Source organism: Tyto alba, unplaced genomic scaffold, assembly GCF_018691265.1.
Source record: "Tyto alba isolate M040663 unplaced genomic scaffold, T.alba_DEE_v4.0 Super-Scaffold_2, whole genome shotgun sequence".
NCBI classification, from domain to species: domain Eukaryota; kingdom Metazoa; phylum Chordata; class Aves; order Strigiformes; family Tytonidae; genus Tyto; species Tyto alba.
The window spans coordinates 390,594-416,403 of record NW_024881282.1 but is presented as its reverse complement, the minus strand read 5'-3'; the positions used below and the strand labels follow the sequence as shown (position 1 = coordinate 416,403).

The following is a 25,810-nucleotide window of genomic DNA, read 5'->3' as shown; positions in this document are numbered from 1 at the left end:
GGTCCCAGGGGTCCCAGGGCTGGGTAAAGCCAGCAAAGAATTGGAAATCAATAGGAACCGAAACCACTGAAAAGTAAGAAATTATCCCGACGGAGAAGAGAAAATAAATAATAATAGCAATAGTAACAACAACAACAACAATAATTAATAATAATAATAACAATAATAATAATAATGATAATGGATGGGGCTGCTATGGGGGACTCAGCCTGTCAGGAGGGTTGGAGGTTTCAGGGACTTTTCTACCCTTTTCTTTGGCCAGGATGCTCGAACTGGCCAAGCAAAAGCACCCACCCCAGCAAGATGAGGAGGTTGGGGCAAAAATGCCCATTTTGGGGTATTTGGAGAAGGGTGGGAACAGGGCAGTATGGACAAGACACACACACGCGCACACACACACACCCCCACCCCCACCCCCGGAGGCTGAGGGACACCGGGACTCCCTGACAGCCTCAACCTGATGGCATTTTAGTGCCATTCCGCCCCCCCAAAAAAAAACATGCTGTGACCGTGCTTGGGGATCACAACCTCTGGCCTTGTCTCCAAGCAACGGGGTGGAGGTGGGGGGGAGGAGGGGAGCACATAACAGATTCCCACCCCCACAACTTCCCTCCAGAGGGGTTGTTTGGGGGGGATTTCAGGGGATTTTATTTTTGTAGGGTTTTTTTTTTTTTTCTTCTTCTCTTACAAAAATAGATGGTTTTGTGTCTGTCGCTCTGGAAGAGTCACCGCTCGCTGTGTCGGTCTCTCTCCTCGCTACCATTTAGAGCTACCATTATTGTTATTATTCGTTATTGTTTGTTCTTTCTCCCAAAAAAATTTCCCCCTCAAAAAAGAAAAAAAAAAAAAATGGAAAAAAGAGGAGAGAAGACACCCCCGGACTCCTGGGCCGGAGGGGAGGGTGGCACGGCCCCCCCTTGGCACCAGCCTTGGGACAAAATAAGCCGAATCGGGTGCTATGGGTGGGGGTCCCTCCCCGGGCCAGCGGCCGGACCGGGGCTCGAACCCGCGGACCCGACGCCGCTCCGGGGGGTCCGGCCACCGCCAGAGGGCGCCGCCACGGGCGGGCGCCGAGCCGGGGGCGTGGCCGCCGGGCCGGGGGCGTGGCCGCCGAGCCGGGAGGCGGGATCTAGCCCTGTGACGCGGCTAAATGGGGCGGGGATAAGACCCAGGAGACCTCGATCCGGGGGGGCGGGGTCCCCACTTCCCCTTCCCCCCCCCACCCCTCGCCCCGGTACCCCCGGGGGCAGCTCGGTCCCGGAGGACCCCCGGGGTCTACCCAGCCCAACCCAGCCTCGCCCCATGGGAGCCGGACTGCCCTAAGGGAGGGGGGAATCCCATTTCTCCCCGTTTGGGGGTGCACGACCCACCCGCCCAGAGGAGGGAAACAAAAAAGGAGAGGGAGGGTGTTGGTCTGGCACCCGCCCCAGGCAGTGCTGGGGGTGCTGGGAGTCCCCAAGGTACCTGGGCTCGCTGGAAGTCACCATGGCCTCTGGGTGATGTGGAAAGGGAGCCCTACCTCCAGTGTCTTGGCAGTGCCTGGTGAGGTCCCCCAACATCTCGGTGCTGGGCGGGGGCGGGGGGAGGTCCCCGGAGCCTTTGGGGTGCCCATGGTATTCCTGGGGAATTTGGAGGTGACTCCCCCTCCATATCCAGACTCCTTCGCAATTCCCAGAGTTTTCAAGGTGGCTGGGGGGTCCCCAGTGTGTCCTCAGTGTCCTGGGAGCTCTCCAGACTTTCCAGGGTGGTGGGGCAGGAGGCTCTTCGGGAATGCCCCCGGCATCTCCATGCCCCCACAGTGTCCAAGAGCTCTGGGACACCTGGGGGAGTCCTCAGGGTCCATGGTGCCCAGGAGAGGGGTGGGGGTGTCCACGGTATCCAGGTTGTCCTTCAGATGTCCCCATGGTGTCCTTGGTGCCCATGGAGGTGGTCCCCAAGGTCTCCAGGTGTCTGGGGGAGTTGTCCATGGTCTCCAGGGTGGGGAGGTCCCCGCAGTATCCTTGGTGCCTGGGGAGGGGGGGTGGTGGTGTCCCCATGGTTTCCTTCGGGTGTCCCCACAGAGTCCTTGGCGCCCATGGAGGGTGTCCCCAAGGTCTTCAGGTGTTCAGGGGGGTTCTCCATGATTTCCAGGGTGTCCTTGGTGCTCATGGGGGTCCCTGTGGCCTGGTGATGCCAGGGGACCCGGTTCCAGGGGCTGGGAAGCCAGTGGGGTGGGTCTCAGGCCTTGTGCTGTTTGCTGGTCTTGAAAGAGACCTGGAGCACGCGGTCGCCCAGGCGGTAGCCATTGAGGCTGGCAATGGCCATGGCCGCCTCCTCATAGTTGGTCATGGTGACGAAGCCAAAGCCCTTGCACTTGTTGGTGGCGAAGTCGCGGATGACCTTCACATTGGTGACAGCACCGAAGGGCCCGAAGAGCTGCCAGAGGACACTCTCGTCCGCCTCGGGTGCCAGGTTGTAGACAAAGATGCACCAGCCAGTGCCGGGGGTCCCCAGGCCCACCCCGGCCAGCCCTGGCACCGCCTCGATGGCCAGCGGGGAGAACCTGGGCAGCAGCGACAGCGGGCTGGCCTGGGGTCAGGGCGTCCAGATGCCAGGTTCCCCCCCCCAAGGACACACAGGTCCCCTCCTGCCAGGGTCCCCAGCCGGTATATGGGGCTGGGGGTCCAGAGCTGGACTGGGGGGGGGCTGAAGGGGTGGGGAGGGGCCATTACCTCTTCACGCCATAGGCCACGTTCAGCAAATTGTCGAGCCTGGAGAGGACAAAAGGTTGTTAGGAGGACACACGGGGGTGTGCTTGTGCAGGTGTCTCTTTGCCATGGGGGTGTCCCATGCCCTGTGGCAGCCCCATCCCCTGGGGAGCGTTTGCGCAGTGCTGGGGGATGTCCCACCCCCCAGGGTCCGCGGGGACATCAGGCTCACCGAAAGCGCTGGGGGGGGTGGTGCAGGGCTCCATAGCGGCGGGCGCTGGGGCAGAGGCTGAGCAGGGCCCCCCCTGACTTCTGGCCCGGGCTGTTGGCGAACTTGACGGTGATGGGCTCGGCGGCACCCAATGGTTTCTGCCCGTGCAGCCCCCGGACGGCCTCCTCTGCCTCCACACGCTTGTCAAAGCGGATGAAGCCCACCCCTCGTGAGATACCTGCACACAGGGTGTCCGGGGAACAGAGCCCTGAGACCCCGCTGCTGCGCAGCAGCGGGACCCAGGCGTCGAGGGAATCCTTCTGCGACATCCATTCCCCAGGTATCTGGGGAATCCCCTGGCACAGACCCCTCCGTTGGACCCAAGTGTCTGAGGAATCCCACCCCCCCCACTTCCCGATGCCCCACTGCCCACCCGTGAGACCCCGGAATCCAGGAAATGCTCCCCCACCCCATAGGTCCTTCTGGGAACCCAGGCGCCAGGCAGCCACCCTTCCCCCAGGGAAACCAGGCATGCAGGCACACCTGTGACCTGGTCAACAAGGATGCGGGAGGTGATGATGCGGCCATACTGAGAGAAGAGCTGTTCCATCTCCTTCTGCCCCATGGCCTTGGGGAGGCCGCTCACGTAGAGGTTGGCATCACGGATGGAGGCCGAGCTGGGCCGAGCGTAGGACACCTGGGGGGGGGGGGTCAGCCGTGGGGACCTAGGTGTCCACGTGCCAGAGCTGCCTCCCACCCATGGGCCGACCGAGAGACCCAGGCATCTTCCCTGCCCCCAAAGGCCCCCCCTCCAGCATCCACACCCCTAAGAGACCCCCTGGTGCCCATCCCCCCCACGGGACCCCAGCATCTGCCCCCACTCCCCTGAAAGGGACCGCCTGGTGCCCACCCACTCCCCAGGGACCCCAGCATCCCCCTGTTCCCAGGGACTCCAGCATCCACTCCACCCCATCCTGAGGCACCCCTGGCGCCCACCCTCTCTGAGGGCCCCCGGTATCTGGCACCTTGATGGTCTTGGTCTGCAGCTTGAGGCCGTTGAGGGTGCTGATGGCCTTGTCAGCGTCACCCGCCTCAACGTAGTTGACGAAGCCGTAGCCCAGGCTCTGCCCTGAAGCATGCGGTCAGGACCGAGGGTGGCCCCAGCACCAGGCCGAGTCCTACCACCCCCAGTCCCCATCCCTACCCCACCCCTGTCCCCACCCCTGTCCCCAAGCTCCGTTTCCATTGCATCTTCCTCTCCGTCCCTGTGGGTCCCCATCCCCACATCCCGGTACCACGGATCCTGTGGTCAAACTTGCAGGACCCACGATCCGCAGAGAGGTTCCTTAAGTCATCCCTGTCATCCCACCCACCTGCCCATCCCTGTCCCAGTCCCCACATCTTATCCCCCATGTCCAATCTCCCCATGCATCCATGTCTTATCTGCCCACGCCCCATCCCCCTATGTCCCATGTCCTGTCTCCCTCTGTCCCATCTCCCCTGTCCCATACCGGTGACCTTGTCGCGGACAAGCTTGCAGGACTCGATGTCCCCGAGGCTGCCAAAGAGGCTCCGCAGCTCCTCCTGGCTCATGCTCTGGGGCAGGTAGTTGACGATCAGGTTGGTTTTGCTGTCGTCGGCCACGGGGGGCCCTGGGGGAGCCCCGTTGGGCAGTGCTGCTGCCACCCCTGGCCCTGGCACTGCCACCACGGGCACAGCCACGGGGACAGGGCCACAGCCTGAGGGCCCCGGGGTGCTGGGAGCCTGGGCCTCCACTGTGCTCAGGATCTGCTGAGGGGACGGATGTCTGTCACCGGGGTGTCTCCATCACGGGGACAGCAGAGGGACAGGGACACTGGGGTCATGAGGACAGCAGAGGGACAGGGACACTGGGGTCATGAGGACAGCAGAGGGACAGGGAGACAGGCACGGGGAACTGCGGGCAGTGGGGACATGGGAGTCATCACCGAGGTGAAATGGGAATGGAGCCATGGGGGGAACCTCGGGGATGAGGACAGCAGGGGTGGGGTGAAGGGTGGTGCGGATGGGGACAGGGACAATTCAGATGGGGACATGGGGGGCAGTGGGTTCTTCGGGAGGGGACCCAGGTGTCCGGGCTCCCGCAGCCCCAAAGCGGGAGGGGACTCAGGTGTCCAGCGCGCCCCTCCCCCCGGGGGGATAATCCCCCATTGTGCAGCGGATCCCCCGCCCCTCCCGCCCCCCCCACCCCACCCCCCCGCACAATAGCAGGGGACAATGAGCCTTTGTCGCTGGGAGACGGGACACCCGGGGCCGCCAGCCACGGCCCCCCCCCGGCGGGATGGGGCCCGGGAGTCCGGGCCCGGCGGGAGCTAACCAGGGGCTGAAACGGGGCGGAGGGACCGGCCTCCCGCTCCTTCGGTGCGCACTGTACCTTTAAGGGCTGGGGGGCCAGGGGAGAGGGGGTGTCTGTCCATCTGTCTGCCCGTCGGGCAGCGACAGCCCCGAAATTGGCCGGTGAGAAAAGTGAAAGCGGAAAAGCCGAAAATCACCAAATCGGATTGAGAAAATGGGATTTATGGGCAACGCGGACGCACACACACGACCACACACCCAACGCAGCGACACACGCTGCTGCTGCTGCTGCTGCTGCTGCTGCTGCTGCTGCATACACCCGCTCCGCACTGGGACAGGACTGCGCCTGTCCGTGTGTCCGCCCCACATGCATGTGGCCCTACACCCACACCCTAACGCGGAGGCGTGTGCGTTGCCACACACGCAGGCACTGCCGCACACATGTGCACCTGTGCACAGGCCCTTCCATGCTGTGCACGCTCGTGTGCGTGTGGCAGCGGCTCTGCGCAGCCCTGCTGCCAAACGGAGGATTTTGGGGGCGGGGGGACGGCAGGGGGGGACAGCTGGGTCGCCACCCCACCTTTGCACACGCGTGTCCTGCACGAACGCACAGGGCACACCCGTGTTCCAGCACAGCAGATGCCACGCGGGCCAACACACCCTGCACACCCTGTGCGACACGCGCGTGCCCTCACTACACACACATATGTGTGCCCTCAACATATGATGCACACGCGTGTGCACGCAGCTCTCGTGGCACTCCCATCCCTGCCCGAGTGTGTCACACGCTCGTAGGGGCCATCGCACCGGGGGGATACGCAGAGATGAAGGGGTTGGGGGGGGGGGGGGGAAGGGAGCGCTAGGGGGGCTGGTGGGTGGGGAAAGGTGGGAGTGGGGGGCCAGGGGAGGTGAGGGGACACGGAGAGTGGGGGGAGCCGCGCGTGGGGAGAGCACAGGACAGGGCCGCCGGGAGGTGGAGGATGCTGGGGGTGCTGGCCGTGCCCCCCCCGACGACACCCCCAACCCCCGCGGCCCCTCCCCCCGCTCCTACCGTCACCATCGTTGCGGGGCTGTGGCCACCGAGGCTGCTCAGGGGAGGGCTGCTCGGGGTGGGGGGGGGCCCCCGCACGGCCCAGGGGGCTTGGGGGGCTGCGGGGGGCCCCGAGGCAGAGTTCAGAGGGTCTCGGCCGCAGCGTCGGGCGCTGCGAGCGGCGGCCCCGTCGGTCCTTTAAACGTCCTTGGGCGGCCGCGGGGCGGGGCCCCCCCAAACCACCGCGGTGGGCGCGGCCCGGCCCCCCCCCCCGCCCCCCTCGATGGCTCCGTCCGCCACCCCCCCACCCCCCCCCCCCGCCAGCAGGTGGGTCCGTCCGGCCCTCCCAACACCCCAAAATGGACCGGCCCCCCACGGCCCGCTCCAGCCCCCCTGGCGAAGTCCATTGGCTGGTGAGCGGGCGGGGCCCCCCCGACACCCCCCGAGACCCCCTATAGACACCGCCTATAGTCCCCCCCCCCCCCGGCCCCGCCCACGTGAGCCGGGAGAAGGGGAGGGGGAAGGAGGAGGGGACGGTGATGGAGGACAAGGCGGGGGGGGGGGGGGGGGCGGGAAGGCGGTGTGTGTGATGGAGGAGGAAGGGGCGGGCGGGGGGGGAGGAAGGAGGAGGAGGAAGGGCCGCGCGAGGATGAAGGAGGGGGCGGGCAGAGGGAGGGACCCCGGCGCCCGGGCAGGGCGGAGCCGCCGCCGGTTCAGCACCGGGGACAGCTCCGGGGCGGGGCCGCCACCCCTCCCGGTTCGCCCCAGCGACCGACCGGGGAGGGACCGTCCTGCCAGAACCGCGAACCCCTGGGCGGGGGGGCGGACAGCAGCTGTGGGGGGACACCCCCCACCACCACCCCGGGGCCCCACTGCTCCTCCCTGGGCTCTACTGTCCCCCCCGGGGGCTCCCCGGCCGAGAACAGGAACCAGCAAGTAAAAGCCATCGCTTTAATAGAACGAGGGGGTGTCAGCGGGCCCTGGGGGAGTCAGGTCCCTCTCTTCCAAGACAAAACCAGTGTCCCCACCCCCCCCCCAACAAGACCCAGTTGCCCCAGGGGAGGAGGGGGATGACAACTGAATCAGGAAATAAATAAAGAGTGAGTCAGGGTGGGGGGTCGGATGTGTCCCGGGGCGATGGAGGGATCCTGGGGGGGGTGTCAGGGTCCTGTGCTGGGGGCAGCTGTGGGGCCCCAGGAGGGGTGCGGAGCCCCACCAAGCACAGGGAGCTCAGGGTGCCCCATGGTGGTGGTGGGGGGGTTGGGAACCCCCCAAGCTCCACCAAGCACAGGGAGCTCAGGGTGCCCCATGGTGGGGGGAGGGGGGGGGTTGGGAACCCCCCAAGCTCCACCAAGCACAGGGAGCTCAGGGTGCCCCATGGAGGGGAGGGGGCAGGGGGGGCGGGGGGGCACGGTGTCAGGACCCCCCAGGGGGTACTTCCTCACCTCCACATGCCATGAGGCAACCTCAGGGAAGTCAGGGCGACCCAAGGGGGCAGGGGGGTAACCCCCCCCCCCCCCCAGCTAGGTGCCACGGGGCTCGGAGTGGCTCTTGAGTGCGTGGAACTTGAGGCCCTCAGGGCGCTCGAAGCGCCTCCCGCAGCGCTCGCAGGGGAAGGGGCGCAGCCCGGGCCCCCCGTGACGCCTCATGTGCCATGTCAGGGAGGCACGCTGGCGGCAGCGGTACCCGCAGACCTCACACCTGGGGGGGGCAAGGGAGGGGGGGGCGGGCAGTGAGGGGTACCCACAGACCTCACGCCCGGGGTGAGCAAGGGGCGGGGGCGATGAGGGGTACCCACAGACCTCACACCCAGGGGGGACAAGGGGGGTGTGAGGGGTGATCCCAGACCTCGCACCTGGGGGGCAGGGGGGGGGGAGGCCGGAATGGGAGGTGGGCCAGAAGAACTGGAGCCCCCTCCCCATGTCGCCCAATGCAGCGGCAACCATCCCCTAACACTGACCATGAGTGGGAGTCTCTCCTGTGCGCCCCCCCCCACCTTGACACTCACTGCAGGGGGGTCTCCCCGGTGTGTGTCCGCCTGTGCACCTCCAGGTGGTTCTTGCGCTTGAAGGATTTCCCGCAGGTCTCGCACGTGAACTCCCGTACGCCTGGGGAGGGGGACGTGGGTGTCACGGCAGGAACGTTGGTGGGGGGGCCATACAGTGGGGGGGGCAGGGGGAGCAGTATGGGCTCACCAGAGTGGATGACCATGTGCCGACGCAGGTGGTTGGCCAGGTAAAATCTCTTTCCGCAGCCGGGCTGGGGGCACTGCTGGGTCCGGCCCTTGCGGTGCACCAGGTTGACGTGGTTCTGGGGGTGGGGGGTAGGGGGCAGAGAGGTGAGGGGGGGCCCGGGAGGCACAGAGGAGCCCTGGGGTGGGTGGGGGGGTGGTCTGCACCTGGAAGCTGCTGAGAGCAACGTAGACCTGCCCACAGCCTGAGTAGGGGCAGGCGATCGGCTCCGGGAGCTCCTTGGGGTCGGGGGGGGGGGCACGGCCCCGCCTGCTCCGCCGACGCCTGCATGGGGAAGGGAAACATCACAACCTGGAATGAGACCCTCCCCTGGAGACCGCAGGGGATGGGGGGGGGGGCGGGCCCAGGCATTTGGGGACCTTGCCTAACATCCCTTGATGTGCTCGAGGACTCCTGAAGCGCCTTGCACAAACCCTCCTCCACGCCAAGTGCACCCCCCCAAAAAAGACCCCCACAACACCTGGAAGCCCTCCCAGGGCACTGCCCCCCAGAAAATCCCATACCCCTCTAAAAGCCTCTCCAGCCACCCCCCTTGTTTCCAAGGATCCCTAAGATCTCAACCAACCCTAAAAAAAACCCCAACCCCTTCAGCCCCCTCAACCCCTTGTAAACCTCCCAGGCCCTCCCCAGCCGTGACACCTTCTTCACGTCCCCAGAAACGCAGGAAACCTTGTAGTGATGCCCAAAGGCTCCCTCAACATCTCATGCTTCCCCCGAGCCCCCAGGGAGACCCCAAACTCCACCACCCCTCCCAAGTCCTAAGTCCCCACAGTCCGACCACTCCTGGGCCCCCAGGTACCCAAGTGACCCCCAATCCCCGTCTCCCTGACCTCTCCGGCTCTTTGGGAATCTCGTAGATGATGGCCGATACGTCACCACTGTCAGCATCCTCAGCCAGGGGGGGTGGGGAGGGCTCCCGGGGGGGCTCCGGAGGGGGCTGGGGGGGGGGCTCGGCGGCAGGGAGGGGCACCTCCTCCTGCTTCAGCCCCAGCACCTCGTCCTCCTCTGCCATCAGTGTGGTAAGTGAGGCACTGCTGCCCCCGCCACCCTCGATCCTTCCCCAGCACCTTAATCTCCTCGATTCCTGACCCCAACCCACCCTGGCCCCCCCAGCACCCCAATCCCCCCTGATCCCTAACCATTATCCTCCAACCCCCCCCAGCACCCCCATCTCCCCTGACACCTGAGCTCCCAGCACCCCAATCCATCTCATCCCCGTGACCCCTGGCCCCACCGTACCTGTCTTGGGGAGGTGGGGCTCCAGAGGGTGTGGGGGGAAGGTGCCCCCCGCCTCCAGCAGAGCACAGGGCACCTCATCCCCCCCCACATCCAGCTGTAGCCCTCCCAGCGCATCATAGCCGGGGCTAGCCAGGATGAGGAGGGGGGGCCCCTGCAGAAGGGTGTGGGGCCCCCCCTCCGTCAGTGGCCCACGCCCCGTGCCCAGCCGCAGAGGCAGTGGCAGCGGCACACAGACCACAGCCTCCAGCGCTGCTCCCCGACCCTCTGCAGCGCCCTCGGGGGGGCCTGGACCTGCGGGGGGGGCCACCGCCACTCCACCGGGCGTCGACGGGGCCCCCCCTTGCATCGTCTCGGAGCCTGAGCTGCAGCCCCCTGAGGAGGAGGAGGAGCTGCCAGGAGCTGCTGCTGTACAAGACAGAAAATCAAGAGGAGCACCCAAAAGAATCCACCCCAAGTCCCAGTTGAGTGCCCCCCCCAATAAACCACCTAAGCCCCAAAGGAGTCGCCCGGGCCTCCCACCCGCAGGCCAGGCCCCCCAAAAACGCAGTCAGACTCCCCAAACTGTGCCTGGGCCCCACCACTGCCTCCCCACTACCCAGCTCAGCGCCCTCAGGGGGGCAGCCCCTCCCACTCCCCCCACGCACCGTCGTCACTGTCCCCGTCGGAGTCGCTGAGGGGCCGCAGAGGCGAGTGCAGGTCCTGGAAGTAGCGGTGCCCGCGCTCGCACTGCCAGACGGCCGTGGTGTAGAGCCCCACCGAGGGGTCCAGCTCCGCCAGCCGCGGCTCGTAGGGGCAGCGCTGCCGGTGGTCCTCGTACCAGATCACCGCGTGCCTCAGGCAGTTCACGTTGCGCCGCCGCCCTGGGGGAGGGCTGCTGGCAGCCTGGCACCCCCCGCCTGACCCCACAGAGCCCCCAGCCCCTGCTTTACCCCCACACACCGCAGCCCTATACCGCTAGGTCCCCCAGACACTGCCTGCACCTCTGGCAGCCCTAGACCTCCCAAACCCTGCCTGAGCACCCCCCCACCTCCCCAGCACGCCCCAGCCTGGGGTGCCCCCGCTCACACCCCACCTCCCACCAGCGAGGACAAGCCCTCGCCCCCAGCACTCACTTTTCTTCCGTTTGGGCTTTTTAGGGATCTGCTCCCACGGCTTCCTGCGGAGAGAGGGGCGGTGGCCTGGGGACAAACAGGGGTGCCCCTCCCAGCAGGGGGGGGGGTCGTCCCCCCAAGAGCTACAGGAGCAGAAGGGGCACCCGAGACTCTCGGTTCCCCCCCAAGCCCGCAGGTGCCTCCCGTTCCCCTCCCCGGTTCCCCCGAGCCTCCTCGTCCCCCCAAGCCCCGAGGAGCCTTCCAGTCCCCCCAGGCCTGCAGGTGCCTCCCGTTCACCCCCACCGTTCCCCCAAGGCCCCAGTCCCCTGGGAGCCTCCTGGCCCCAAGCCCCCTGTCCCCCGGGAGCCTCCCGGTGTCCCCCCGGTCCCCTCAAGTTCCCGGTCCCCCCGAGCCCCCCCAGCTCTTCGGCCCCGCTCACCCGCGCCGCCCGGCGCGCTGCCCCCGCTCCAGCCCCAGCAGGTAGGCCGCCAGCTTCGCATCGCTCCAGCCGCTGCGGCGGCGCAGGTCAACCCAGGGCCCGTGCGCCTCGCCCAGGTACACCCGCCGCACGTCGTACTTCTTCCGCGACTCCAGCCGCCGCCGCGCCCGGTCGGACTCCGTCAGCCGCGGCCGCCCCCGCGCCTTCCGCCCGCCGCCCGCTTCTGCTACGGGGCCTCGCCCGGGGCCGGCGCCACCGCCCCCCGGGGCCGGGCCCCGCTCGGCCGCGCTCATGCCCGGCCCGTCGCCCCGCGCCGCGGCGCGCCGCCGATGACGCCACCACCGCTTCCGCTTCCGGCGGCCATCGCGATGGTTTTCGCGGAGGCGCGGCGCAGCGCGCATGCGCGTCCGGCACCGGGTAGGGGAGGACACAGGGCGGCACGCTTCCGCCAGGCTCTGCTCGGGGGCGTCTGCGCCGCCAAGCGCATGCGCAGAGCCCTGCCCGCAGCCCACCCCTCCGCATCCCCCTCTGTACGGGGCCACATCGCGTCCCAGTCCCAGCCTACCACCCCTCACCCCCACTGCGTCTCCTCTGCTATCACCTCCCACCCACTCTGTACCCCCAGCGCTCCTCCTGTCGCCCCTCAGCCTGCACGCTCCCCGGGACCCCTGACACAAAGACCCTCCTTGCTGTCAGCGCCATTTCCTTTATTATTTTCCACCGCTGCTCCCGCTGCTGCGCCCGTGCTCACGTCCCTGTGGCGGGTCAGGGGGCTCCAGCACCGCAGGAGAGGAAGGCACCCCCTCCAGGTGGGGCACAGGGGGAGCCCCAGGGTCCCCATCCCCCAGGCGGAAGACAACGGGGGTACGGCCCAGGACGGGGTTCGCCTCCTGCAGCCCTGCGATCCACTTGCCCAGCGTGTGCCGGTCGCCCGCTCCTGCCATGCACAGCGCGAAGACGGGGCCCTCCTCCACTGCAGGTGGAGGGGGTCAGGGGGATGGGGAGGACGTGGAGGTCCCCCCTCATCCCTGCCCCCCAGCCTTACCCTCGTCCACATCGAATTCATCGTCGTCCCAGGGGCCGCGCTCCAGGTCCAGGTCGAGGTACAGGGGGTAGTACAGGCTGCGCTCAGGGTCTGGGGCGTCCTCCTGGTAGGAGTAGGGGGTACCCTCCTATCCATCCTGGGCCATTGGGGGTCCTGTCCCCTCCTGTCCTGGGCCATGAGGGTCCTGTCCCCTCCCCTTCTGGGCCATGGGCGTCCCATCGCCTCCCGTCCTGGGCCATGGGGACCCCTCTGGGCCTATGGGTGGTCCTGTCCTGCCCCATCCTAGACCATGAGAGTACCCTCCCACCCATTTTGGGCCATGGGGGTCCTGTCCCTTCCTGTCCTGGGCCAGGCAAACCTCTCTGTGGCCACGGGTAGCCTGTCCCACCCCCTCCAGTGCCATGAGAGCCCCCTCCCTTTCCGTCCCATCCCAAGCAATAGAAGGTTTTATCCAGTCCCCTCCCGTCCCCCTCCTGAGCCCCATGGTCCATCGGGCTCACCCGCAGGTGGGGGGGCAGGGGGTCCCCCCGCAGCACGTAGTAGCACAGGTGGGTGCTGCGCAGCCAGAGGGGGAACGGCCCCTCCACAAAGACGGGCCGTTCTGGGCCGTGCCGGGCCAGCAGCGCCTGTTGGTCCGGGCTCTGGGCACCTGCAGGGCAGGAGCTGGGGAACCCATGCCAGCACTGGGGACCCCAAACCCCCACACAAGGAACCCCAACACTGAGGACCCCACACCCAACCCCCCAGGGCTCCTTCCGAAATGCCTGGGTCCCTTGCACATGCCACGGTCCCCAACCCCACACACTGGGTCCACCCACGTACCAATGTTCCCCCAAGCACATGGGTCCCTCCCCCAGACACCCGCCTCCCCCCTGTGAGATGCCCACACATCTCCCATGACACCCAGGTCCCTCTGGGTCCCCTGGCGCTCACCGATGATGTAGGGCTGGACAGAGCCCTCGTCGTCCCCTTCATCCGGCACTGGCCGCTGCGGGAAGGAGACAGGTCATCACCAGCTGCTGCTTAATGACCCAGGGACACCGGGGCCTTGCTGGGGCAGTGTACTCAAGGGAGACATGCTGACAGAGGGGCCCCCTCTGCATCCTCATCCTCACATCTCCCATGCCAGCTCCACATCCCCGTGTCCCACCCCCCTCCAATGCCATGGGGGGCTCCTCCCTTTCCATCTGACGGTGAGGCAGGTTCCCTGTCTCTGCCCTTGTCCCCCGCATCCCATTCCACCTGATAGACAGTGACACTAGGCCCCCGCCCCCTGCCCACCCATCCCCGTGTCCCCACATCCTCCTGCATCCCCATCCCCATATCCCCTGTCCTCACGGTCCTCCTCTTCATGTCCGTCCCCCGGTGTCCCACCTGGTAGACAGTGAGACGAGCATCGGGGTCATTGGCGATACGGCGCAGTCCCAGGTGGGCAGCAGCCAGGCCGGGGGGGGGCAGGCAGGGGGGCAGGGGGTAGGGGTTCACATGGCGCAGCCGTGGCAGCCAGTACAACTGTCGCTGGCACTTGCGCACGGGGCGGCTGCGGGGCCCGAAGATCGACAGGAGCAGAAACCGCGTCTCCGCGTCCGGCACCACGCCTGCATGGGGACCCAAGCATCTGGGTGGGTGTGGGGACCCAGGCACCCAGCCCCCTCCCCAGGGAATCAGGCACCCCGTTCCCAGGTGACCCAGGCACCCAGACACAACCCCCCTCTCCCCAAGGAATCAGGCAACCCATTTCCAGGGGACCAGGGCACCCAGGCCCCCTCCCCAGGGAATCAGGCCCCCTGTTCCCAGGGGACCAGGGCACCCAGGCTCCCTGTTCCCAGGGAATCAGGTACCCCGTTTCCAGGGGACCCCGGCACCCAGGCCCCCTCCCCAGGGAATCAGGCACCCCGTTCCCAGGGAACCAGGGCACCCAGGCCCCCTGTTCCCAGGGAATCAGGCACCCCGTTTCCAGGGGACCCGGGCACCCAGGCCCCCTCCCCAGGGCGCTAGCACCCCTTCCCCCCCTGCCCCGCACCCACCGTATCGCTCCATCTGTTCCAGGATCTGGAGGCCACACTCCTGCTGCCGGGGGAAGGGTGCGAGCAGGCGCTGGATGGGCCCGCGGGGCACCCAGGGCCCCTGCGGCAGCAGGCGCAGCAGGCGGTGGTAGGCCTCCCGCTGCCCCGCCACCCCCAGCGCCGGCATCGCCGCCAGCGCCGCTTCCACCAGCTCCAGCCGCCCCACGCGCCGCCCCGGTGCCCGCTCCAGCGCTGACAGCGCGGCCGCGAAGGCTGCGGGGCCCCGGCCCTGTGCCCCGCGGGGGGTGGTGGGCCGCGACAGGGACCCTGATGTGTCCCCCGAAGTGTCCCTCCAGGCATCCCCCGAAGTATCCCCCGAGGCGTCCCCTGAAGTGTCCCCTGAGGTGTCCCCCGAGGTGTCCCTCGAAGGGTCCCCCCAAGCGTCCCCGGCCCGGCGGCTGCTGCGCTGCCACAGGCTCCGGCCGACCTGGGCGGGAGCGAAGGGGGGGATGGCTGGGGGGGCCGGGGGGGGGTCTGGGGCGCCCCCGGATGCGGCAGACACCCCACCTCCTCCCCCTTTCCCACTGCCCCCCCCCACACCTCGCCGTGTCCTCTCGCGCTGTCCCGGCCCCCCCGCACCTGCGGGGCTCCCCAGCCCCCCCAGAGCCCCCGCGGCAGCGCGCGGGCCCAGCGCAGCCTCATGGCGGGTCAGGGGTCACGGCCGGGCAGCGGGGTCCCCCCGGGGGTCAGAGGTCACGGCCGGGCAGCGAGGTCTCCCCACGGGATCGCGGCGCTGGGCGCCGCCATGTCCCGACGACCCCGCCGGGAACAGCTTCCGGGTTACGGGGCGTGGTCTGAGGCAGCCAATCCCCGCGCGCACGGAGGCGGGGCCCGGGCGGTGATTGGCGGCGCGGGGCGGGCGGGGCTCCAAGGGGTTCCCCGTGAAGTCAGAACGGGCCCCACGGATGAGTGTAGAGCCGGGGTTCCACGGTGATGTCAGAGCCAGGGATACCCGATGATGTCAGAGCCAGGGACAGCGGAGGCCTTGGTCACAGCAGGGTGATGTCAGAGCCTGGGGCTCGCGATGACGTCACATGGGGCACGGTGACGTCAGAGCCGCAACAGCTGCTATAAATGGAAACGGCAGCTCCAGCCCGGGGCGGGGGGGGTGGGGGGAGCGCTCCCGGGCGCGGGTCCCCCGCATCGCCCCGTCCCGAGGCCGCGGGATTGCGACCCCCCTCCCAGCCCCGAGCTGCAGGCGGGGCCGGGCGCCAGTGTCCCCCCGGGGCGGAGGGGGCGCATTCCCCACCCGTGACGAACAGTGCGTGTGTCCGTCCCCCACGCACCGCCCCCCCCCCCCCCGGGGCCGACGGAGTCCGATCCGCTGACGGCACCGGGAAGACCCAGGCATCCGAACCGCCCCGCCCCCACCGCTCCCCCGGGACCGGGGGAACCCATGGGTGCGGGGCGGAGGGGGGGGGGAAGAGAGGGACGGACGTAGGGACAGGAGCGGGGACAGGGGGACAAGGGGTCGGGCAGGGGTGTAGGGGGATGGAGGGATGGACAGAGGGACGGAGGGGTGTGGGGGGGAAGGGGGAAGGGCGGGAGATGGAGGAGGATGGAGAAGGGATGAAGGGGGGGAGGAGGGATGGGGGGGGGGGGGGGGCGGCCCAGGGCACCCCCGCCCCCCCCGGGATCCCCCCGCTAAATGTGGAAAAAATGACGCAACCACCCGCCCCGTGGTGACGCCAGCGCAGCGAGGGGCGCGGATTGGCTGGCGGCGGCCCCGGCCCGGGGGGGCTCCGCGCCCTCCGCCGACTTTTAAAAGTGGCGGCGGCGCCGGGTCAGGACCGGGACGAGAGACCCGGGAGGAACCGACCTGACGGGACAGACCCGGAGTGGGGCAAACCGACCCGACCCGACCCACCGGGACCCCCCCGCACCGACCCCATGGCCAACGCGCACTTCAACCGCGGGCCGGCCTACGGGCTGTCGGCCGAGGTGAAGAACAAGGTGGGCGGAACCGAACCGAACCGGGCCGAACCGAGCCGAGCAGGACCGACCTCACCCGGGCGGGGGAGCAGGACACGGCGGGACCGGGGGAGGGGGACGGCACCCGTCCGGAGAGGACCGGGGGAGGGTGGCGGGACCCGGCGGGACCGGGGGAGGGGGTCGGGACCCGGCGGGACCGGGGGAGGGGGACAAGACCCAGCGGGACCGGACCGGGCGGGGGACGGGGGCAGGACCCGGCCGGAGAGGGCGGGGGGCGGGGGCAGGGCCTGGCGCTGTCCCTGGTGCTGCCCCGGGTCCCCTCTGCGGGCGGGGCTGGCGGCACCCAGACGCGTGGGGGTCCCCCCCCGGCCGTGCCTCAGTTTCCCCATGCAGACGCCCCGCGGCGGGGGGTGAGGTGTGGGAGCCTCGTCCCTCCGGCCATCTCCGGCTGCGGGGAGCGGCGCAGGAAGGGTTAACCCGGGGGGCCCTGGGTGGCCCGGGGGGGGCCCCGCCGCCCCCGGCCCCGCCGCGAGCCCTTATAAGGCGTCGGAGCGCGGCGGGCGGGCGGCCGCGGCCCGGGGCTATATATGGGCAAAGGTTCGGCGGGCCCGGGCGTCCGGGTCCTCCGGGGGGGGGGGGTGTGGGTTCGGGGCGGGGCGGGACAGGGGGGCCCGAGTGGCTGGGTCCTCCCTGATTTGGGGGGGTAGATGCCCCCACATCCCCCGCCTCCCCGTCCCGGCACCAGACATCTGGAGCTGTTTTGCCCCCACCATAGTGGGGGGGCCAAGAGTGGGGCGCTGAGCTCGTCTGTCATCCCCAGCCTGATCCCCTCTGTGTCCCCTTCGTATCTCCCCTGCCCCCCTGCTCAGACCCCCATCCCCGCCTGTGTCCTCCCACCTGGCAGTGTCCTCCTGATGGTATCCCCCCCGTGTTCCCCCTTACGGGGTCCCCCACGTCCCCATGTCCTCCTCCCGTTGTCCCCTCTGTCCTCCTGACACGGTGTCCCCCGTCCCAGCTGGCGCAAAAGTATGACCCGCAGCGGGAGCGGGAGCTGCGCGCCTGGATCGAGGGGACCACCGGCCGCCGCATCGGGGACAGCTTCATGGACGGCCTCAAGGACGGCGTCATCCTCTGCGAGTATGACCCCCGACAAAGTGCCCAGAACCCTGACCCCAACCCTGGCCCCAGCTCGGGGACTGGGCTGTCCTTGGGGAGCTTGGCCCCTCCCCGATCCCTGACCCCTGCTTGAGTCTGGGGTCATCCTCTGGGAACTCAGCCCAATCTTGACCCTGGACCCTCAACTTGACCCCATCCCTCACCCTTCCGTTGACCTCACCTGGGCTGACCCCTGCTCCAACTCTGACCCTGACTCTGGTCCTCCCAGGCTCATCAACAAGCTCCAGCCCGGCTCTGTGCAGAAAGTGAACGAACCTGTCCAGAACTGGCACAAGGTGAGGGGGCCCCAAAGGGGGGGGGTGGGGGTCAGGGCCCAGGGTGGGGTGCTGGGGGGAGTGCAGGGGGTCAAGATCCCTGGGATGGGCTGGGGCTCCGGGCTCTGAGCAGACCTGTGTGCAGCTGGAGAACATCGGGAACTTCCTGCGGGCCATCACGCGCTACGGGGTGAAGCCCCACGACATCTTCGAGGCCAACGACCTCTTCGAGAACACCAACCACACGCAGGTCCAGTCCACCCTCATTGCCCTCGCCAGCCAGGTAACCCTGCTGGGGCAGGATTGGGCCCGGGGTCCTTGGGGAGTGGCTGGGGGGCCCTGGGGGGTGCCAGAGGGTCCCCATGTCCCCTTGGAGAACACCAACCACTCGCAGGTCCAGTGCACCCTCATCGCCCTCACCAGCCAAGTGATCTTGGTGGGGCAGGACAGGGCCCAGGGTCCTTGGGGGGGTTGCTGGGAGGGCCCTGGGGACTCCCTACGGCCCCTGGGAGGACACAAACCACACACAGGTCCAGTCCTCCCCCATTGCCCTCGCCTGCTGGGTGATGGGGCCAAATGGGGCAAAGCCAGGGGCTCAGGGGAGCCCTGAGGATATTTGGGACCTGGGGGGGCCTGAGGGGGATGGGGCCTGGGGGAGTTTTGGGGCAGTCTCAGGGGAACTGGGGATAAATGTGGGTCTGCAGACTGCGGTGGGGCAAGGGCCTGTGTGCACCCTGAGCCCCAGGTACTCACGCAGGCCAAGACAAAGGGGAACAACGTGGGTTTGGGGGTGAAGTACGCGGAGAAGCAGCAGCGGCGCTTCCACCCCGAAAAGCTGCGTGAGGGAAGGAACATCATTGGACTCCAGGTGCCACGGGGACAGATGGGACGGGGACGGGGACACGGGGGAGCGCAGGGGATGCCAGGGTGCATGGGGGAACCTGGGGGCAGCCAGGAGTCCCTGGTGGGGGTCTCTTGGGGACACAGGGTTTCACTGTGGACAGTGGGGGGGCGGTCCCAGTGTCTTGGGATGATCAGTTGGGGACACTGTCTCTGTCCCCACCCGTGACTCCCTCTCCCCCATCCCCAGATGGGCACCAACAAGTTCGCCAGCCAGCAAGGCATGACAGCGTACGGGACACGGCGGCACCTCTACGATCCCAAGCTGGGGACGGACCAGCCCCTGGACCAGGCCACCATCAGCCTCCAGATGGGCACCAACAAGGGTGCCAGCCAGGTGGGGATGGGGGGCTTTCTGTCCCCAGGGGCATCCAGGGCACCAGCTAGCGGGATGGGGTGGGGAGGGGAATATGGACACTGCCATCCCTGTGCGGAACCCACTGTTTTGGGCCAGCCATGTATGGGGACACAGGGACACTGATGTCCCCAAGGGAGTCAGTCAGATAAAGGAACCTGGGGACATGGCACTGGCAGGGGAGGATGAGGGGGTCCCCAGGGCCCCGACATCTTGAGATGTGGTCCCCTGAGTAGGGTGAGGGACACCTGGTGAGGACCCTCTGGGGTGGATGGACACCCTCTGGTTCCCTGGAGAGGACAGGGGGACATACTCCCAGACCCTTGGGGGAGGTCAAGGGACCTGCTGGGGAAGCCAGCAGACCCCCCCCGCCAGTCCTGATGGGGAGGCTGGGGACCCCCGGGGAGGACGAGACCACCACCCCCAGCGCTGCCCCTGCCCAGGCGGGGATGACGGCACCAGGAACAAAGCGTCAGATCTTCGAGCCGGCGCTGGGCATGGAGCACTGCGACACGCTGACCATCGGGCTGCAGATGGGCAGCAACAAGGGCGCCTCGCAGCAGGGCATGACGGTGTACGGGCTGCCGCGGCAGGTCTACGACCCCAAGTACTGCGGTGGCCCTGAGCTGCTGGGCGAGGACGGCTTTGACGGCCTCTACAACTCCCAGTAGCTGCCGGCCAGCGGCTGCTTGCACCGCACCGCCCTGCCCCGCGGCAGGGCCGCACTGCTCCGGCCTCACCGCGCCCACAGCCCCGTGGGGCTGGCCTGGCCGCGAGGCTCAGCCCAGGGAGGGGGGGGCTCGGCCAGGGGCCTGCTCCCCCTGGCTGCCCCCCCCCCCGTGTGAAGCCACCGAGGCATAATAAAACCCACACGCAAACCTGCTGCCTCCACAGGCATGGGGGACAATGAGGGACAATGTCAAGGCAAGGGGCAACAAGGCACGGGGGGGACAACAGGGGACAGTGAGGGACAGGGCTGGGGGGACGAAGGTGAGGGGGAAAGAAGGCATTGGAGGTGGGACAGGGATGGCGGGACGCCAAGGCACACAGAGGTACAGTGCGATGTTGAAGTAGAACACAGACAGGACACCAAGACACAGCACAGGCACAGGGGGAGGACAAGGGGACACAGGGGGGCAGAATGGGAACATTTGGGCAGCCAGACTGCCTTGAGGACACCCAGGCTCCCTGCGTTGGGGTAGCGCCGAGTATGGGGTGACCTCCACAGAGCCCCTCAAACATCTGGCCCTGGCCCCTACTACCCATGCAGGCACGCGTGATGACAAAGTCAACCCTAACAAGGTCCCTGGGGGGTAACAGGGTCCCCAGCTTTAGAAGCTGGTGGCCAAAGGTTACAATTCAATTCATCCCAGTGTAGCTGTGAAGCCAGAGGAGATTCAACAGTGCCGCTGAGCCACACTGTCCCCACAGACCTCACGGGACTATCCCCACACGTCCCTCTGCCCCTCACTGTGACACCACCAGTGACGAGGACACGGAGCCCTGACCCAGCCCCACAAGGATGTTTATTCAAGGGTGGCTCTGCCGAAACACATCGCCCGTGCACCCAGCCCCCGGCCCCGTATCCCCACGGACCCGCTCCTGCACAGTCCCTGCAGCTTGCTGGCGAGCAGCAATTAAGCGCCTGGGGTGGGGACGAGTCCCAACAGGGCCGGGTGAGCCCCCAACCCCAGACCTGGCCCAAGGGCAGGGGTCCCATCCCCAGAGGCGGGGGGGTGATGGGTCCTGGGTGCCTGCGTGAGCTGGAGCCCCCGTGCCCAGGGACAGGAAGGCAGGCAGCATAAAGAAAACACCGGAGAGGGGCAGGAGGGACGTGACACCCCCCCCCGCCTCGGGTCTCGGGGCAGGTACCCCCTCAGGGCTCTGGGGCTGCGCTGCAGGGGCTGCCCCAGCCACTACTGGTTGGCAGCTTCGCAGGCGTCGATCCAGTCACTGTAGACATCCACCGGCTCTGACAGGTCTCGGGACGGGCGGGGGTTAAGGCAGTAACAAGCAAGAGGAGGGGGAGGTTTTTTTTGGGGGGGGGGGCGGGGGGTGTCCCGGTAAGGATACAGGTGATGGGTGTCTGGAACTCCTCCAGGCAGACGGTGCAGGAGATCACCCCCGTGTTGCGGGCACGGTCCCTGGGGGCACCGGGGGAGAAGTTGCTACGGGCGGCCCCCCCCCCCCCCCGCCGTGCCCCCCCCCTCCCCGTACCCCCCCCCCCTCCCCCGCTCACATCTTGACGTCGCAGGACTTCTCGTGGTTGCAGAACGGGCAGGTGAACTGCGTCTCCAGCGTCCCCGTCACCTTCTTTTTGGGCGGCGGCTTCCGCTTGGACTTGCGGCGTCCCATGGCTGCGGGAACCGCGACGGACCTGGTCACGGCCCTGGGGGGGGGGGGGGGGCCCGGGCGGGCGCAGCCCCCTCCCGCCGCCCGGGATCCTCGGCGGGCGCAGCCCCGACACACGACGGGGACGCGGTCGACCCCCGGGACAGCGCCCCCCCCCGCCCCCGCCTCACCCGCCGGCCCGGCCCGGCCCGCTCCGCTCCCGCCGCGTTTCCCACCGGCACTTCCGCCGCGGCGACCCGGAAGCGACCCCGTCGTCGTCGTTCCCCCCCCCCCCCCCCCGCGCCCGCTTCCGCCCCGCCCCGCGCGGCAGCAGCCAGCCCCCCCCCCACCCCCCCCCAGCGATTTGGGGCGAAACGCGGCTCTTTTGGGGCGATCGATGGCAGCAGCTCCGGGGCAGCGTCTCCGTCCAAAGCCCTTTATTGGGGGGGCGGCACTGGGGACCCGCGAGGGTCCGGGCTATGGGCTACCACAGAGCCCTGGGGGTCCCTGAGATCAGGGGTCACAGGGGTCCTGCCCTGTGTGTCACCCCCCCCCAGGTCAGGAGTCGTGGTGGGAGTCCCGCCCTGTCCCCCCACGGGGCCCCCCAGCACGGAGGGGAAGTCCTGCTGGCTGCTCCCCTGGGGTCCCACACCGTGTGGGGCACAAGGTGTCCGTGATGGGGGTCCCCCCCCATTCCAGGGGGTGGGGGGCTGCCACCAAGGTGCCCCCCGTGCATCCTCCACTGCAGTGGAGGTCCGGGGGTCCTTCAGGGTCCTGGCCCCACGGGTCACAGGTCACGGGGGGGTAGGGCCACACGGTAGAGGATGCGGCCGGTGGCCTCCAGGAAGGTGACGGTGGCCGCATGGGCATCCAGGCGTAGGTGAGCAAAGCCACCGGGAGAGGCAGGCGCCCCGAAGAAGAAGCGGAGGGAGCCGGGGGGCACAGCCCCCCCATGGCGCTGGGACTCTTCCACGAAGTTGCCAGAGCCGCTCACCACATAGCCCACACCTCCCTCCTCCAGGAACTGGGGGGCAAAAAGATGGGGAGTCAGGACACCTGGGTCCCCTCCCAGAGGCCAGTGTCCCTGCCCGTCCCCTGCTCCAGGAATTGGGGGGGTGTGGGGGGCTCAGGTGCCACCTCAGGGTCAAAGGGGGGTCCCTGGACAACAAGGTCCAGTGGGGGAGTCCAGGGGATCCCCTCAATGCCAAGGTCCCATGGGGGGGGGCAGGTCTGTGAGGTTCCCCAGACACCAGGGTCCTCTTAGGGGGCCTCCCAGACACTGGGGTCCCATGTCGCGTTTTGGGGGAGTCCCCAGGGTCCCTGGGCTCACCTGCAGGTTGTGGTCGTGGCCGCAGAGGTAGGCAGTGACACGGTGGTGCCGCAGCAGCGGCCGCAGCAGCCGCACCAGGCAGGCAGTGGGGCCGTGCTCGGCCACCGACCACACCAGGTAGTGCCCGGCCACCAGCACGTAGCGGTCGTGGCGTGCGGCGGCCAGGCGTCCCCGCAGCCAGGCCAGCTGCGCCGCGGCCGCCGCTGCGTCCCGGGGGCCCCTGGGAGCACCCCCCGCCCCGAAGTCATCCCCGCCGCCACAGAGGAGCACTGTGTCCAGCACCAGCAGCCGGGCCGAGGCGTTGGTACCCGGCAGGGAGAGGCGCAGGCTGTAGTAGTAGTGCGGGAAGTGCCTGCGGGACACGGAAAGCTTGGGGAAAGCCATGGGGACACCCCAGGGGGGATTTAGGGACACGCTGGGGTCACCCCAGCACCAGGCACAGGCTGCAGCGGTAGTGCGGGAAGTGTCTGTGGGACAGGGGGAGCTTGAGGAAGCCATGGGTCACCCCAGGGGGGTCTTGGGGACACCCCAGCACCAGGCACAGGCTGCAGCGGTAGCGCGGGAAGTGTCTGTGGGACAGGGGGAGCTTGAGGAAGCCATGGGTCACCCCAGGGGGGTCTTGGGGACACCCCAGCACCAGGCACAGGCTGCAGCAGTAGTGCAGGAAACGCCTGCAGGACATGGGGAGCTTGGGGAAGCCGTGGGGACACCCCAGGGGGGTCTTGGGGACACCCCAGCACCAGGCACAGGCTGCAGCGGTAGTGCGGGAAGTGCGTGAGGGAGATGGGGAGCTTGGGGAAGCCGTGGGGACACCCCAAAGGGGGCTTGGGGAGACTGGCAGGCAGCTGTGCCAGGGAACAGCAGCGGCACAGTTTTGGCTGTGCGGGGGGGGGGGGGGTTTCCCTACCATCGGCGGGAGTGGTGGCTGTAGGCCAGTTGCGCTGTGACGTTCCCAGCATGGTCGTGGTTGCCAGCCAGCACGAACCAGGGCAGCTCCCGCAGCCCCGGGGCCGTGAACACCTTCTCAAAGGTCTCCTGCCCGGGGGGACACGGGGGATGGATGGGGGGGGCACAGGGGGAGCAGAGCACAGTGCGCCCAGCCAGGCTCCCCCCTCCCCCCCCTCCCCCAGGGACATTCGGGTTCCCCTCAGAGACATACTGAGGTCAACCCCGAGATTTTGCCCACCCCCAGAGACAGGGGCTCCCCCATACAGATCTTGGGATTCCCTCACCACGGCCCCCCCCACCCCACCCCGAGATGACTCCCTGGCCCCCCTTGCATTTCAGAGTGCCCCCACCCCAGTGATATGGGGCCATACCTGGAAGCGGGGGTCCCACTCGTCCCGCACCCCCTCGTAGTAGAAGTTGTCCCCGAGGGCGAGGACAAAGTCGGCACCGAGGTCAGTGGCCGCGCGTCCCATGGCTGCCGCCGTGGCCACCTCACGGGGGGTGGCGAAAGGGGGGTCGGGGACGCCCCCCCAGTCACCCACTGCCAGGAACTGCACCACCCCCTCCGGCCCCCCCCCGGCCACCACCGTCACCATCATCCACAGCAGCGCCAGCATCTGCAGATGGTGCCCATGGGACCCAGGTGTCTGGGGGGTCCCAGGGGCCCCGTCCCCCACCCATGGGACCCAGAAGTCCAGGGTCATCCCAGTCTGCACCCATGAGACCCCAGCATCCAGTGGGGTCCCAGGGGGTCCTGACCCCCACCCGTGGGACTAAGGTGTATGGGGAGGTCCCTGCACCCACCACACCCCGTAGGGCAGAATGGGGACCCAGACATCCAGCGCAGCCCCCCCCCCCCCCCCCCCAGTATGGAAAGGGCACCCAGGTGTCCGGGCCACCCACCCAGCCACGGGGGGGTCACATGTGGGGCCGGGAGCCACTCACCCTCGTGTTCCTTTGCGCGTGCCCCCGTGCGTTCCCTCCAGCGCTTTATGGGCCCAAAAGGGGAAGTGGGGTCGCGCCGCCCGGTGCCCCATCCCCCCCCCCCCGGACCCGCCATCACCTGACGCCTCGCGGTGACATGGGGCCGCCGCAGGGTGGGGGGGGGGGGGGGCCGGGCCGCGGGACACTGGGGACACTGGGGGGGGGGGACCAAGAGGGGGGGATCAGCCCCAGCCTCCGCCGGAAATCCCCGAAACGCCCCAAATCCGCTCAAAGCCTCGGCCATGTCACGGCTAACGCAGGACCCCAGCGGCCCGGAGTGCCCCCCGTCCGCCCCCCCCCGGGGACCCAGATGTCAGAGGGTGTCCCCCCCTGTCCCGAGACCCAAGCGCCCGGCAGTGCTTCCCCCCCCCCCCCCCCCCCGCGCGTTTTCCAATGAATCCACGTGCAGCGGGAGCAGGGGGGGAGGGCAGGGGGGCAGCCGATCGCCTGAGCCCCTCACTTTTTTTTTTTTTTTGGGGGGGGGGGGCATCCCAAACTCTGACCTTCGGCCCCGGGGCAGGGGGGACCCACGGGTCCGGGCCCACCCCAGCTCGGAGGGACGCAGGCGTTCGGCCCGGCCCGGTCCCACCAGTCTACCCGGTTCCCTATCTCACCGGCCGGGCGGGGTCCCGCACGGCTGAGGGTCTTCGGGGGTCGGGGTGGGGTCCCGGACTCCTGGGTCCTCTCCAGCTGCGGGAGGGGCAGCAAGGCCCAGCGTGTGGTGGGGCGGGGGGGGGGTGTCCGGACTCCAGGTGGGAGGGGGGTGGGGGAAGGTGGGGGGGCACCGCCCTTTGCCCCTTAAAGCAGCGGGGGAGGGACACCTGGGTTCCTCCTGCCCCCCTCCCGCCCCAGCCCTCCGCGTGGAATGGGGAGAAATCGGCCTGTTTTGGGGCTGCCCCCGGGGTGTCCGCGCCCCCCCCATCGTTCCGGGAGGGGGGGGGAACAGAGCTCCCGCGGGCAGAGGAGCCACCCGTGTCCCCGTCCCCCCCCCCCGTCGGCGAGGGGCCAGCCCCACGGGGACCCCGTCGCCGTGAGTACGGTCGCCATGGGGAACCCATCCCCGTTGCTAAGGGGACCCCGTTGCTATGGGGACCCCGTTGCCGTGGGGACCCCGTTGCCGTGGGGACCATCTGGGGGCCGCGGCTCTTGCGGGCGCGGCCACCGGAGGATGCAGCCCCCCCCCCCGTCCCCCCTCCCCCCCATCCC

The 25,810-nt window shown here is 68.7% G+C and overlaps 6 protein-coding genes across 14 annotated transcripts; 1 reads left to right on the top strand and 5 right to left on the bottom strand.

The window, feature by feature from the left end:
• Positions 1-144: 144 nt before the first annotated feature.
• On the bottom strand, positions 145-6,541 carry ELAVL3 (ELAV like RNA binding protein 3). Of its 4 annotated transcripts, none has more exons than XM_042793463.1 (7): positions 6,284-6,541; positions 4,410-4,689; positions 3,924-4,027; positions 3,442-3,595; positions 2,920-3,136; positions 2,712-2,750; positions 145-2,563 (listed from the first exon to the last, which is right to left on the bottom strand). In XM_042793463.1, the coding sequence occupies exons 1-7, from the start codon at positions 6,290-6,292 to the stop codon at positions 2,218-2,220; spliced, it is 1,149 nt and encodes a 382-aa protein (XP_042649397.1). In that variant the 5' UTR covers positions 6,293-6,541; the 3' UTR covers positions 145-2,217. The 4 variants fall into 4 exon arrangements, with proteins under 4 accessions (XP_042649397.1, XP_042649399.1, XP_042649398.1 ...); XM_042793465.1 differs by having other exon boundaries at positions 145-2,542; XM_042793464.1 differs by having other exon boundaries at positions 4,410-4,686.
• Positions 6,542-7,199: 658 nt separating this feature from the next.
• Positions 7,200-11,684, bottom strand: ZNF653 (zinc finger protein 653). The gene is made up of 9 exons (XM_042792641.1): positions 11,284-11,684; positions 10,866-10,909; positions 10,398-10,613; positions 9,754-10,158; positions 9,345-9,519; positions 8,661-8,778; positions 8,458-8,572; positions 8,271-8,370; positions 7,200-7,963 (listed from the first exon to the last, which is right to left on the bottom strand). Exons 1-9 carry the CDS (start codon positions 11,682-11,684, stop codon positions 7,786-7,788), a joined length of 1,752 nt encoding a protein of 583 aa, XP_042648575.1. The 3' UTR covers positions 7,200-7,785.
• Positions 11,685-11,969: 285 nt separating this feature from the next.
• Positions 11,970-15,801, bottom strand: ECSIT (ECSIT signaling integrator). 2 transcript variants are annotated; one of them, XM_042793460.1, is made up of 7 exons: positions 14,974-15,801; positions 14,356-14,821; positions 13,703-13,926; positions 13,262-13,316; positions 12,829-12,977; positions 12,329-12,431; positions 11,970-12,256 (listed from the first exon to the last, which is right to left on the bottom strand). In XM_042793460.1, the coding sequence occupies exons 1-7, from the start codon at positions 15,034-15,036 to the stop codon at positions 11,994-11,996; spliced, it is 1,323 nt and encodes a 440-aa protein (XP_042649394.1). In that variant the 5' UTR covers positions 15,037-15,801; the 3' UTR covers positions 11,970-11,993. The 2 variants fall into 2 exon arrangements, with proteins under 2 accessions (XP_042649394.1, XP_042649393.1); XM_042793459.1 differs by having other exon boundaries at positions 14,935-15,793.
• Positions 15,802-15,993: 192 nt separating this feature from the next.
• Positions 15,994-19,889, top strand: CNN1 (calponin 1). Its single transcript, XM_042793482.1, has 7 exons — positions 15,994-16,347; positions 17,342-17,463; positions 17,711-17,777; positions 17,902-18,039; positions 18,514-18,624; positions 18,847-18,993; positions 19,455-19,889. Exons 1-7 carry the CDS (start codon positions 16,285-16,287, stop codon positions 19,680-19,682), a joined length of 876 nt encoding a protein of 291 aa, XP_042649416.1. The 5' UTR covers positions 15,994-16,284; the 3' UTR covers positions 19,683-19,889.
• Positions 19,890-20,518: 629 nt separating this feature from the next.
• Positions 20,519-21,604, bottom strand: ELOF1 (elongation factor 1 homolog). Of its 2 annotated transcripts, none has more exons than XM_042793493.1 (4): positions 21,579-21,604; positions 21,251-21,368; positions 21,085-21,155; positions 20,519-20,992 (listed from the first exon to the last, which is right to left on the bottom strand). In XM_042793493.1, the coding sequence occupies exons 2-4, from the start codon at positions 21,364-21,366 to the stop codon at positions 20,928-20,930; spliced, it is 252 nt and encodes an 83-aa protein (XP_042649427.1). In that variant the 5' UTR covers positions 21,367-21,368; positions 21,579-21,604; the 3' UTR covers positions 20,519-20,927. The 2 variants fall into 2 exon arrangements, with proteins under 2 accessions (XP_042649427.1, XP_042649426.1); XM_042793492.1 differs by having other exon boundaries at positions 21,534-21,596.
• Positions 21,605-21,762: 158 nt separating this feature from the next.
• Positions 21,763-25,323, bottom strand: ACP5 (acid phosphatase 5, tartrate resistant). 4 transcript variants are annotated; one of them, XM_042793474.1, is made up of 5 exons: positions 25,108-25,323; positions 23,992-24,237; positions 23,580-23,707; positions 22,673-23,024; positions 21,763-22,366 (listed from the first exon to the last, which is right to left on the bottom strand). In XM_042793474.1, the coding sequence occupies exons 2-5, from the start codon at positions 24,235-24,237 to the stop codon at positions 22,130-22,132; spliced, it is 963 nt and encodes a 320-aa protein (XP_042649408.1). In that variant the 5' UTR covers positions 25,108-25,323; the 3' UTR covers positions 21,763-22,129. The 4 variants fall into 4 exon arrangements, with proteins under 4 accessions (XP_042649408.1, XP_042649410.1, XP_042649407.1 ...); XM_042793476.1 differs by having other exon boundaries at positions 25,219-25,323; XM_042793473.1 differs by lacking the exon at positions 25,108-25,323 and adding an exon at positions 24,566-24,669.
• Positions 25,324-25,810: the final 487 nt, after the last annotated feature.

What these genes read in the sequence shown, in the direction of transcription:
- CNN1 (XM_042793482.1), top strand. Translation starts at nt 16,285, where the DNA reads ATGGCCAACGCGCACTTCAACCGCGGGCCGGCCTACGGGCTGTCGGCC. An exon ending in CGGCCGAGGTGAAGAACAAG is followed by an intron (nt 16,348 to 17,341) that starts GTGGGCGGAACC and finishes CCCCCGTCCCAG; the next exon opens with CTGGCGCAAAAGTATGACCC. An exon ending in CCAACAAGGGTGCCAGCCAG is followed by an intron (nt 18,994 to 19,454) that starts GTGGGGATGGGG and finishes GCCCCTGCCCAG; the next exon opens with GCGGGGATGACGGCACCAGG.
- ELOF1 (XM_042793493.1), bottom strand. Translation starts at nt 21,366, where the DNA reads ATGGGACGCCGCAAGTCCAAGCGGAAGCCGCCGCCCAAAAAGAAGGTG. An exon ending in AAGTCCTGCGACGTCAAGAT is followed by an intron (nt 21,156 to 21,250) that starts GTGAGCGGGGGA and finishes CGGTGCCCCCAG; the next exon opens with GGACCGTGCCCGCAACACGG. An exon ending in GTTCCAGACACCCATCACCT is followed by an intron (nt 20,993 to 21,084) that starts GTATCCTTACCG and finishes GCCCGTCCCGAG; the next exon opens with ACCTGTCAGAGCCGGTGGAT.
- ELAVL3 (XM_042793463.1), bottom strand. An exon ending in CACCCCCCCCAGCGCTTTCG is followed by an intron (nt 2,751 to 2,919) that starts GTGAGCCTGATG and finishes TGTCCTCTCCAG; the next exon opens with GCTCGACAATTTGCTGAACG. An exon ending in GTGGCCTATGGCGTGAAGAG is followed by an intron (nt 2,564 to 2,711) that starts GTAATGGCCCCT and finishes ACCCCAGGCCAG; the next exon opens with CCCGCTGTCGCTGCTGCCCA.
- ACP5 (XM_042793472.1), bottom strand. Translation starts at nt 24,324, where the DNA reads ATGACCCTGGACTTCTGGGTCCCATGGGTGGGGGACGGGGCCCCTGGG. An exon ending in AGTGGGACCCCCGCTTCCAG is followed by an intron (nt 23,708 to 23,991) that starts GTATGGCCCCAT and finishes CCCCCCGGGCAG; the next exon opens with GAGACCTTTGAGAAGGTGTT. An exon ending in AGCCACCACTCCCGCCGATG is followed by an intron (nt 23,025 to 23,579) that starts GTAGGGAAACCC and finishes CGTGTCCCGCAG; the next exon opens with GCACTTCCCGCACTACTACT.
- ZNF653 (XM_042792641.1), bottom strand. Translation starts at nt 11,684, where the DNA reads ATGCGCGCTGCGCCGCGCCTCCGCGAAAACCATCGCGATGGCCGCCGG. An exon ending in GCCCCACCTCCCCAAGACAG is followed by an intron (nt 9,520 to 9,753) that starts GTACGGTGGGGC and finishes CACTGATGGCAG; the next exon opens with AGGAGGACGAGGTGCTGGGG. An exon ending in ACCGGGGAGACCCCCCTGCA is followed by an intron (nt 7,964 to 8,270) that starts GTGAGTGTCAAG and finishes TGCCCCCCCCAG; the next exon opens with GTGTGAGGTCTGCGGGTACC.
- ECSIT (XM_042793459.1), bottom strand. Translation starts at nt 15,036, where the DNA reads ATGAGGCTGCGCTGGGCCCGCGCGCTGCCGCGGGGGCTCTGGGGGGGC. An exon ending in GCGCGAGAGGACACGGCGAG is followed by an intron (nt 14,822 to 14,934) that starts GTGTGGGGGGGG and finishes GCTCCCGCCCAG; the next exon opens with GTCGGCCGGAGCCTGTGGCA. An exon ending in GGAACAGATGGAGCGATACG is followed by an intron (nt 13,927 to 14,355) that starts GTGGGTGCGGGG and finishes GTCCCCATGCAG; the next exon opens with GCGTGGTGCCGGACGCGGAG.